This window comes from Meleagris gallopavo, chromosome 14 (genome assembly GCF_000146605.3).
Source record: "Meleagris gallopavo isolate NT-WF06-2002-E0010 breed Aviagen turkey brand Nicholas breeding stock chromosome 14, Turkey_5.1, whole genome shotgun sequence".
Lineage (NCBI taxonomy): Eukaryota > Metazoa > Chordata > Aves > Galliformes > Phasianidae > Meleagris > Meleagris gallopavo.
Window position 1 is genome coordinate 892,840 of NC_015024.2, and position 10,981 is coordinate 903,820.

The following is a 10,981-nucleotide window of genomic DNA, read 5'->3' on the forward strand; positions in this document are numbered from 1 at the left end:
AACACAACTCCACAAGAAGCTAGAGGAAAAACTGGGAAGTCCTTTTCTGCATCTCAGCCACAAAAAGCTTTACTTGCAGCAAAATTAAGTTTTGAAGCAGAAGCTCTGCTCTCTCCTGCTTGTGTTCTCGTATATCATATAAAATAATGCATAACAGTAAAATAAAAGAAGCTATGAAGATTCTCAATGACTGCCAAGAACTTGACAAATGAGTTAAGGTGTGCTATTAATGATGCCTGGGGTGAAACCAGGGCAAAGGGTGAGCACAGCACAGGGCTGACTCCAGTTAATAATTATGTATTTTAACACCGTAATGCTATAAAGGGATGATGATAACAGACGATGATAGCAGGGTGACAAAAAGTTTGCTACAGCAAATGAGAACGAGTCCAAATACAGCAGTCATAAAGACAAAAATAGAGGAAAAGAGCTGCTTACCTTTGGAAGCTTTCAGGTAGGCAGGGCTCTCCAGCAAGAGACGCCCTCACCTCCACTGACAAGCCTTAAATGAGGGCTGGGAAGGAATGGATCCTGGCTCCACCCCTTCTAGTTACTCAGATGCATTGCTTGCACCTGAGCTCCCCTGGGTTGGCCCTGCCTTCCCACCAGGTGCTCAAACACTGTTTCAGGTTGTGACTGAGCACTTCCAACACAGATACATTGGCTAAACACGTTCCTGTGAACGGCAAAAAACATGCAGCCTTGCTTTTCATTTTGATAAAGGAATTTGAGAACAGGTTTCAAGATTGCTGAAAGAATCAATTTTTTTGTGTATCTGTGACTCCATTTTCAGTTGACATAATATACATTATCTGCTAATTTTAAATTGGAATGTATAGGGTTGCCATCAGATATTCATCTGAAAGAGAAATCTGATTATGTCTCTTTAGCAGACTTTTATAAGTTACATCTTACCAGAGGAAGATGTCCCTGGCTTCACAATCTGCCTTGCTCATGTCATGACTTTTTGGCAGTACATAAACTTGTGAACAACTGTTTTCAAGGATGGAACATAGAAAGAGTAAAATCTCATCAAAAATCTCTGCTGAACACCTTAGGAACTCACTAAGAACAGCAACCACTTCCAATGAACCAGACTGATGCATTAGTTCCACTAAAACAAGGTTGAATATCCTGCTAGCATTATGGTTTTTGGCTTTTTAACGCTTTAATAAAAAAAAATTAAGAGGTTTTGCAGCTTTTATACATTAACTATATTATATACTTTATATGCAGCTCAAGACAATTCCTCTTCACTCAGGACAACCCAGGCAAGCCAACAGGTTGGACTGCCATTCAAAGGAACTAAGCCCTCTACTCAAAAATTTGAAATCCTTATTGGAAGAGGCAAGTAAGGTACTGAAAACGTAAGTAAATTCTAATTAATCACATGAAAGCTCACAAAAAGCAGTCAATACACAATCCAAAAATCATCTTTTAGCACTATGCCATCATTTACAATGAATGGAGGAAAGTTACTAGTTTTAGATCAAGAAATAAAGATTAGGAACCATCTAATATTGGATGGACTACAGTAGGCTTGAAAGTTAGTAACCTTCACCCTGCTCACAGAATAATTATCTCCAAGTATCTTGCTATACTCCAGCTTGAGTTTAAGCATCTTGCTTTCGATTGGCAGAGAAGCAAAGGATTGGTTTGCTATAAGAGACTGGGAAAGAGCAGGGAAAAAGAGGCTACATTAGTGACTTTAAGCTTTTTAAGGGGCTTCAATTTCATCTCCAGTGGCATTTCAAGACTGAATTGCCTCTTCTCTGTCTGAGCTGCTGCATAAAGCTGTTCTTTCCTCAGCCCCAGACCTGGAGAACTACTTTCAAGAGGTAAAAATCCCACGCCAGAGTTAAACACAAAAGGATACACAGAGGGAATAGCTACTTACACACTGGGAACCCATAAGCAGACTGTTTTGTCTCTGGAGCCCGAAGCTACAAGGTGGCCAGAAGGGGAAAACTGAACACACATCACTGCATCTTTGTGGCCCACGAGGTGATAGGCTCTCATCTGAGGTTTCATACTCCAGATCATCAGGCTTGAATCCATTGAGCCACTTGCTGTGTTGAAAAGAAAAAAAGGCAACTTGTGTTAGTTCTCCTCCAATTAAAATGGAGCTACTTTTCATTCTCCACTTGGCAACACAGCTTCCAACAGCTTCACGCATACTTTTGCATTTCACTGATGCATTGCACACTGTGTATTTAATTAGCAATTCATAGCCTTGCATTGGCTTGAACTGACATTTCAGCTCCCAGGATAATGCAAGAGCTGCAGAAGAAAAGGCCACAGAATCTGCAAAGCCAAATAAACACACACTAAGGAAATGCATAGAAGTTCTATGGAGGAAGCTTATCTTATCACTTTTTCATTGGAAACAGAAGCAGTCTGAATATCAAGTAGCACCCTATCAATTAGGCAGAAAAGCCTTGTGACCTATGACTTAAAGGCAACCCATACATATTTCATCCCCCTGCCACTGAGCTCTTTTCTTGTAGCAAAACATTGATCACACCCAGTTCAGGACTTAGGAAAAATCCGAGCTTGCAATAAAATTAGAGCAGTGCTCATTTTGCAACAAGAGGAGTCAGTGGGACTTCATAGCAATCATGAGAAGCCTGAAGGGACTATGGGTGGAGACATGGGTCCCTCTACCTACCTATACCCACTCAGCATTCTCATGTCTGCTTCCATACTCAATAGTTAGAAGAAAAAAAAAAAAAAGAGGGAAAAAAAAGCAACCACCACAAACTGCAATTTGTCTTCACTCCTGGGCTTCTGAAAAAGGGGTGAAATGCATGCTCCAGAGACAAGAAGAGGTTGTAGGGACTCTGCAGGGGACAAACACTTTACTTAGAAGAAGAATGTTCGTGCCCCCAGTCAGATGCTGTTTTTCTAAGACCTCCTTCATCAGCAAAAGATCTGTAAATAGGAGGTAGAATTCAGATGTGTGCACACAGCAAATAAAACTGACCCCATCTTCAAGAAATGCTCCGTTCTTTGCCTTGCTTCTCTTCCACAGCTCACTGCTGGCTGTAAGGAGAGGCCAGCTCCAACCTGACAAAAACACATCTCAAATGAAAGCATCTCCAAGCTGCTGAAATTTATACAAGCCATTGCTTCTCCCCATATGTAGGGAGGGAAAACTGTCCCTGACAAGAACACCAGACAAGCAGTTTACATGGATAAATTCCATTCCAGCCTAGACTTGCTCTCCTCAGGTCTCATTGCCAACTCAGCAAAGTGAAAATCTATTCATGCCCCCTGAAGCCCACCATGCTACATGAAGTCTGCAACATAGTGCCCCTGGTTATTGGTAAAGAGTAAATATATAATAGCATAAACTCAGCAAAGAGAAAAAACACTAGACAGCAAGTCTCAGAGACTGTGCCAATGAAGATTGCCTCCTACAGCACCTTAACACCTAAATAATGGAAAACTTTGTAGATTTTCTACAAGTAGAGTGTGCACATCTTTGCCTGCCAAGAAGCCCTAGGTGTCTTTCTCTTCCCAAAAGCTACATGGGACATACCTGCACCAAGATCTTAAGATTCCTCTAGGAATAAAGATCAGTTTGACAGTAGGTCCTCATATGGCAGTATCATAATTACAAGAAGATTTCAGTTCATTAGCATTATGGCAAAACAACAAATAGCTTCAGCTAGAAATGTCATTTCACCGTCTCTTAAACAGAAAAATAACAATCTTCTTCTGATACTGTTCAGGATATGTTTATTTCATACAGAGTCACTTGCAAAGCAGATGCTGGTGCACAAGCAATGGGGCAGAAGTGTACTGAGTTCTGAGTCTGGCAGAGGTGCAGACCTTCTTTAGGGGAGGTTCAGGTTGGATATTAGTAAGAATCTCTTCCAAGAAAGAGCAGTAATGCATTGGTACAGGCTGCCCAGGGAGGCGGTGGGGTCACCATCCCTGAAGGTGCTGCAGAACTGTGGAGATGTGGCACTGAGGGACGTGGTCAGTGAGCGGATGGGGATGGGCTCATGGCTGGACTTCACGACCACAGTGGTCTTTTCCAGCCTTAATGGTTCTATGATTACATATATTCTTGATGGAGAAACACACAAACAAACAAACACAACGTTATGCATTTGCCTGTTGCTTTTGTATCTCATTCAAGCAATATCTTAAGGTTTTAAAGGGAGACAACTGTATAAAAGCAGATTGAGTACGTGGCTGAGCAGAAAGGGATTTAAACTTTCATCATAGTTTCACTAAGACATTGTCTGGCCAAAAAACTATTGTAAATACCATAGTTTTTACAGGACTGATACAAAAAAAAAAAAAAAAAAGGAAAATAATGAATCATGCTCTGACATGTCATTAAAGTGTTTTGGTAGGATGCTATTTGGAATTTGTTAGCAGTAAGTACCATCCTTACTGGACTAGGCAAGCAATCTAATCAAATAGAAAGATCTAGTCCTTTAGGGTTGGTTGGCTGATTTTGGTGTGGAAAAAGAAAGGAGGTGGGAAAAAAAAACTCTAAGATCTCATAACAGTAAAGTATATGTGATTGACCCAATGATGCCTGAAAAAGAAACATGCTTAGAACTCATTCCCTTTCTTACACAATCACATTTATTAAAAATATCAAGAGTACTTCTTTCAAGGCCCAGCTGGAGGAGGCAAAGGCTCTCATTCTACTTCAGAAAGGCCAGTCAAAAGCAGTGTTAAGTTGCATTCAGAGCATCCCAGCTGAGCAGAGATTTGCACTGACCAGATATGTTTTTAGGATAGGCAAGCAATTAGGGATGCAGAAGGCAATGAAATCACTCCACAATCAAAGATACAAGGAGCAGGATGAAAAAGCAGAAAACAACACAGACAGCATGGGTCCCAGACAGGTTTGATTTTCCTTTCCTTGTATCTTCCAGAGCTACAGTGTTGCAGGTTGTAAGACACAGAACAGGATTATTACAATTTACAACACCTGCTAGGCTGCTTTATTTCTGTTTAACAGTCCATCAGACACACCGACTCCAATGACCATTTCTGCCTGATCTTCACTGTGAACCAAAGCAACATTCTCACAGACCAAACCACAGCTTCATCAAGAGTCAAAACTCCTGCTGGTTCCTGTTCCAAGAGTACACAGCAAGTTAACTAACAGCAGCTGTGACACAAGCCTTGGTGTAACCACAGGCAAATGCCAAACCAGGAAAAACAGAAGATGGAAGAAGAAAAATACTTATGCAGAGCTGAAATAAAAATAAAAATACAGTTTTAATTTGCATTTACTGCACCATAAAGCAAGGTAGCTTTAGGCAGCAGCAGACATTCCCAATGCTCCAACAGAATGCTCACAATCCGTCACCCTGGTTCAAAAACAGGACGAGAGGCACTGGGAACAAACAGAAAGTTTGCAGATAGGAAGTTGCAAATGAAGATGAGGAAGAATTTCTTCCCAGAGAGGGTGACTCAGCACTGGAACAGGTTGCCTAGAAAGGCTGTGGACTCTTTCCCTGGAGATGTTTAAAAGCCATATGTATACAGTCCTGGGTAACGTGCTCTCAGGAACCCAGCAAGAGTTAGGAGACTGGACCAGACAAACTCCACAGGTCCCTTCCAACCTCAACCACGCTGCACTTCTGCAATTCTTCCAGTCGTACATAAACCACTCATCCCAAAACTCACCAATCTTTTCACTGTAAAAATGAATTCTTAAGTCTTTTAGAATTCAGGACCTCCATAGTTTGTATAACTTAAGAAATCTTTTTTTACCAGCAGGCCATCAAAATACAGAGAGATGACGATTTACCCAATTGTTTCTTATTGAGGCTGAAGTCCACACTAGTGATGGCATCTCTGTGGCCTTTGAAATGCCTCTCTAGAGATGGATCATCCTAGAAAACAATAATGTTCAGACAAGATAGATTAAGAATCATCGTCACAGAATAAAAACATTTTATTTCCACAGCAAGCTAACCAAGCCACATGAAAGTCAGCTACTGGTATGAACATCATGTATCTCCCTGTATATCATTAAGTTTTTGAAAGAGCAGATTATTCACGCTGGTAACTTCTCCTGGTCTTATCCAACTTGTGCAAACCAGCTGTGCATTTCTGGCAATATACTTCCCACTGCTATTGGTGCCGGGAACCCACAGCTGAGCCTGGAACACCAGGTACAGCTTTGCATTAACAGCTGCCCGTCTCAGGCCAGGCGTACACAGAGCTCACGCTTTGCACAGAAGGGACAAACTCAGCACACCCACCAAAACAGCCAGATGTAAAAAGAACTGCAGCAGAAAGGTCTGGCCGCTGCCATTCCCCTGTAGATGGCAACCAGCACACCTCTACAGCTGCTGTGCTGCAAAGGCAGAGGCAAAGCACGGAACTGGGGGAAAATTTAAAAATAACCAAACAAATCTCTAGGGGGAAAAAAAAGAAAAAAATCACAAAAAGAAAGTCCTTCAGACTTCAAAATCAGTCCTCCAGCCTCCAGCCCTGCTCCTACACACACAGCCCCCCCTCCTAACCACGCTCACACTAAGCGCCACCAGATCGCTGCCCCGTCATGCAGCCCGGCCTCAGCAGCACTAAGGCCCCCACGGAACCAGAGCTACTCCCGCCCACCACCAAAGTGCTTCCGACCGGGCCTCAGCGGGTCTCCGGACGCCGAACTCCCGGACCCCGCAGCGCGTTAGCCCGAGCCCTCACCGCTCCGCCGGCAGCCATGCCGCCCTCCCGCGCGCTGCCGTTTGTTTTCGGCTCCTTCCCGCCCCCGTAGTAACGGAGCTGCGCGCGGTCACAGGCGCGCGGTCGAGCGCCCTCCGGCGGCAGGGAGGTCCCATCCCGCCTCCTCGCGGCTGAGCGGGGCAGTGGGATGGGGGCGCTGCCTAAAGTGGCGCAAAGCGTCTGTGAGTGCCGGCTTGGGCTGGAGCCTCCCTGAAGCCCCACAGGCTTTAAGCGAAGTTTTCCAACCGAAACGATTCTATGGCTCTTAGTTCCCAGAGCCTGCTGTTCGGGACCCAGATCTTCCGTTTCAGTTACAAATAACCCTTTTCAGTGTCGTAAGGCCTATTTTAGGGCCCCGATACCCCATTCCCAGGCTCCCAAAGCTTTTTCCTTTCCATGGTTTTTACGATGTCTCATTTCCAGATTCCAAACTTTGTTTTCGGGTCTCAAGCCTCTATCTGTGATAGCAGATCTTCTTTTGCTTGGCTGGTCCCTCAGGTCTTAGTGACCAAACTCTTGCTGCCAGGGCCCTGAGACTCCATTCTGAACCAAAAGCTGTCATTACTTTGCTTACACTCAGCTCTGATATTGGTTGACAGCAGCTCTAGAGCCCAGGCTGTCATTCTCAGAGTGTAATGTCTAATTTTTAGGCCGCGCAGTTTCACTTTAAGCAGCAAAGCCACCTTTTTAGGGTCCAAAGAGAAAAGACCCATCTTTTTAAGTTCCCTAATCCCCATTCTATCAGACAAGGCCTGAAAATTCGGGCTCAGAGCCTCCTTTTATGGTCCAAATACCCATTCTGAGGGATCAAAGCATCATTTTGGTATCCAGCAGCCCTTGAACAGGGGAGTCCAAAGCCCCAGCTTTAAATTCTAAAGTCCCAGGCTGAAGTGCAAACTATCATTTCTGGAACACAACCCCATTTCAGTCTTTGGATTATTTTCTTGACACAGAAGTGTTCAAGAATGTTGTTTGATTCAACTGCTATGGCAAGGGGACTGGGCAGCACAGCAGGTGCTGCAGGGTGCTGCCGTGCTCATAGGACTGGCTGCCCTGTCCCAAATCCTCCCTGCTGCACCACACATAGCTAAACCCCAAACTGCTCCTGGGACCTTTCACTACCCTGCAGCAACACAGCCATCTCACAGGTGCAGCTCTGAGGCACCCACCACCACCTCCCTGGGACAGCCTAGGAGGATACTGCTGCTTGAACCCCCATACTTTTAACATCTGCCTTCACCAGGCTTGGCCTTGTAGTGCAGGCCCACAGCGTGCAATAGCTACTGATCAGCAGACTTCACATCATCACCTCAAGAAGGGCACAGTGTGTATCCAGGCAGGGCCCTTAGGCAGGGATAGGTGCACCGCTGCAGCCCCAAGCAGCACTGACAACACTGGAGCTGTTGTACTCTGTATTATACAGGCTTTAATGATCCATTTCCTGTAGCTCTTGGGGTAGTGCTTGGAGACTAAGCGCAATCAGCTGCCATAGGACCAGGGGCTTCGGCTCTACACTTAAGAGGAATGATGCAAATGGAGTTCTTGGCTTCTTTTACTCTCCACCATCGGCCCAACCTGCAGGTGATAAGAGTGTCCCCCCATGCCTTCCTGGTCCAGCCAGGTGCTAGAAGGGAGGGTCTAAGCCCTGGAAAATGGTGCATAGGAATGGTACCGGTGCTCCTGCCCAATGCCAGCCACCAGGAAGTCTCCCGTTGATGAGAACTTCAGGCTGTTGACAAAGCCAATCTGGAGGAAATAGCAGAGATGTCAGCACCAGTGCACTGCAACTGCCCCAGGCCTGCTCCCACCCTGAGGAGCTTGGCAAGGGCCTCCCCCCAGCTCCAGCATCCCCTATCTGTACCAATGGGATATCACAGAGGGGCTCCAGCTTCTGAAATCCCTCACCGCACTTCCACAACTTCACACAGCCACTGTGGGAACCTGGAGCAAAGAGGGCACACACCATAGCACCAGCAAAAGCACAGGACCCCAAACCTGCACTGCCAGAAGAGAATACAGCTCTCCGAGCACCAGGCACCTGTAGCCACAAGGTCACTGTTGAGCAAGGCGGCCACTGCAGATACCCAGTACGGCTGCTGCAGGTCCTGGGCAGAGCCCTGCGTCCCATGCGATTGCCTCACCAGTGCCAGTGGCTTCTTCTTCGCCAGCCCCCACAAGGCCACTGACCTGCAGAGAAGGGGCTGAAGGCACTGGAGGCACAAGGATTGGCACGGCTGTGCACACTCCCAGCCCTGTACTCACCCATCATCAGCACCTGACACCATGTGCTCCTCATTGATGAGCTGGATGCAGTCAATGGAGCCCCTGCAAGAGCAGACAATTAACAGTAATCATGAGCATACTGTGGAATCCTGTAGGGCACAAAAGGCTTGACAGAATCCCCACAGTACTGACAGGCTCCTGGTGATGCTGAACACATACAGAAGCTTTGCTGGAACCGCAAGCGGAAGCACACCCCCTTCCTGCCCCAGACCTACTGATGCCCATAGAAAATGAGCTGTGACTCCTCGGGGATCTTCCAGAAACGCACAGTGCCATCTCGTCCCCCTGAGGTAACACAGCACTCCCGACTCAGGCTGTCCATCCCTGTGATGATGTCCTGGTGCCCAAAGCTGGCAGGGGAGATGAGGAGGAGCTGCAGAGGCCATGACCCCACACCCTCACTCTTCCTCCCTTTGCTTGGGGATACAGTGACAAAACCTCACTCCACCAGGGTCTTACAGGGTCTCCAAATAAGCATTCTCCTCCACATTCCAGACCTTGACGGAGCGGTCATGGGATGCACTGTACAGCTGGTATGTACCCTTCCGGAAAGACAGGCCCTGTGGAGGGACAGACCAACAGATGAAACCGTGCCCTGCCCAAGTGCCCCCAAGGGCAGTCTCAGAGCTGGGCCTCCACTGCAGGGAGGCCCCACTGGTCCCAGCTCACCAAGAGAAGGTAGCATGCACTGCCCACCAGAGGTGGGAGCCTTCCTCCCCATCTCAGCCAACATCTTTACTTACCGACACGGCATCACGATGACCAGTGAACGTATAAAGGCGCTTGCAGGTGGCTGCCTCCCAGATCAGAATCAGCTTGTTCCTGTCTCCTGTAGCCTGGCAGAAAGGAGGGGATGCCCAACTCCTGCCCCAACAGACCCACAACTCCCACTCCGTGTGTTTTGCTGGGGGAGGCATGTCCAAGAACACTCCTGATGATGGCTGAAGCAGAGGCTGCTTCAACCCAGCTTCACCAGCAAGATGAAGCCGGGCATTAGGAACTGTTCTCCAGAATCCTGGAAAAGGATATACCTCCCCGCCTGGCCTCCTCTTTCAGAGGTTCATGACTATATAGGAACAGGGCCAAGAGCTACTAGTGACAGTGTGAGGCACCATGGGGCAGCACCAGCATCCAGTCACCGTACCAGGTACTTGCCGTCCGATGAGATGGCAATGCAGAGAACATGGGCCGTGTGCCCCATGTGCTGCCCCTCCGTGCCTTTCTTGCCCCCAGGCACCACGCAGAGTCTCTTCCCACTCTCCACTTCCCCTGCAAGACAAGCAATACCATCACCCACAGGAGCCTCCCTTGCCCCAGGAAGCACAAACGAGCCGTGAGCTGTGCACAAAGCCCAGAGCGATGCAACCCGCCCTGCCCAGAGGCCAATCATAGAACAGCTTAGAAAAAGTCTTAAAGACCATCTGGTTCCTATTCCCCTGCCATGGGCTGGCTGCCCCAGGCCCCATCCAGTGCGGCTGTGGGCACCTCCAAGAGAGGGGCACCCACAGCTTCTCTGGGCAGCCTGTGCCAGGCCTCACCATCCTCTGAGAAAAGGATTTCCTCCTCACGTGTAATCTATATTTCTCCTCTTCTAGTGTAAAACCAATGCCATGCCCTATCACCATCCACCCATGTGAAAAGTCGCTCTCCCTGTTTACAAACTCCCTTTAAATCCTGGATGGACACATCGGGGTCTCCCTAAAGCCTCCTCCTGGCTGAACAAGCCCAGCTCTTGTCCCCCGCAGCCACTTCCATGTAAGAGATGGGCAGATCCACCTCCACCCGCAGCCCCGCTCCCGCCAGGTCCCCATCGCAGCGAGGCTGATTGCAGCAGGCAGTCAGGAGAAGCGGAAGCACTTGCATTTGATGACGGAGCCATCCTTAGCAGCCGAAAAGATGAACTTGTCATCCGGAGAGACAACAAGGCAGGTGACAGAATGCTGGTGGCCCCGCAGCACTCGGATGGCGGCAGCGGCCGGAGGGCACACCTAGC

General features: G+C 47.5%; 2 protein-coding genes across 4 annotated transcripts in view; both read right to left on the bottom strand.

Moving 5' to 3' along the window:
• Positions 1-8,088, bottom strand: part of POC1A (POC1 centriolar protein A) — a 53,769-nt gene extending 45,681 nt beyond the window's left edge. Inside the window, exons 1-3 of one of the 3 annotated variants that reach the window (XM_019619997.2) lie at positions 8,015-8,088; positions 5,786-5,870; positions 1,898-2,069 (exon numbers count right to left, since the gene is read on the bottom strand). In XM_019619997.2, coding sequence (XP_019475542.1) covers positions 1,898-2,058 — 161 coding nt within the window. In that variant the 5' untranslated portion in view covers positions 2,059-2,069; positions 5,786-5,870; positions 8,015-8,088. Of the gene's footprint in view, positions 1-1,897; positions 2,070-5,785; positions 5,871-6,687; positions 6,792-8,014 lie in introns of those variants that run through there. The other 2 variants (XM_019619998.2, XM_003209961.4) reach the window with 2 other exon arrangements.
• Positions 8,089-8,111: 23 nt separating this feature from the next.
• The window catches only part of RRP9 (ribosomal RNA processing 9, U3 small nucleolar RNA binding protein), a 6,951-nt gene continuing 4,081 nt past the window's right edge, over positions 8,112-10,981 (bottom strand). Inside the window, exons 2-11 of the mRNA XM_003209962.4 lie at positions 10,850-10,976; positions 10,133-10,257; positions 9,732-9,824; positions 9,448-9,548; positions 9,204-9,338; positions 8,968-9,030; positions 8,744-8,892; positions 8,567-8,646; positions 8,378-8,451; positions 8,112-8,280 (exon numbers count right to left, since the gene is read on the bottom strand). Of these exons, the coding sequence (XP_003210010.2) occupies positions 8,175-8,280; positions 8,378-8,451; positions 8,567-8,646; positions 8,744-8,892; positions 8,968-9,030; positions 9,204-9,338; positions 9,448-9,548; positions 9,732-9,824; positions 10,133-10,257; positions 10,850-10,976 (1,053 nt within the window). The 3' untranslated portion in view covers positions 8,112-8,174. The remainder of the gene's footprint in view (positions 8,281-8,377; positions 8,452-8,566; positions 8,647-8,743; positions 8,893-8,967; positions 9,031-9,203; positions 9,339-9,447; positions 9,549-9,731; positions 9,825-10,132; positions 10,258-10,849; positions 10,977-10,981) is intronic.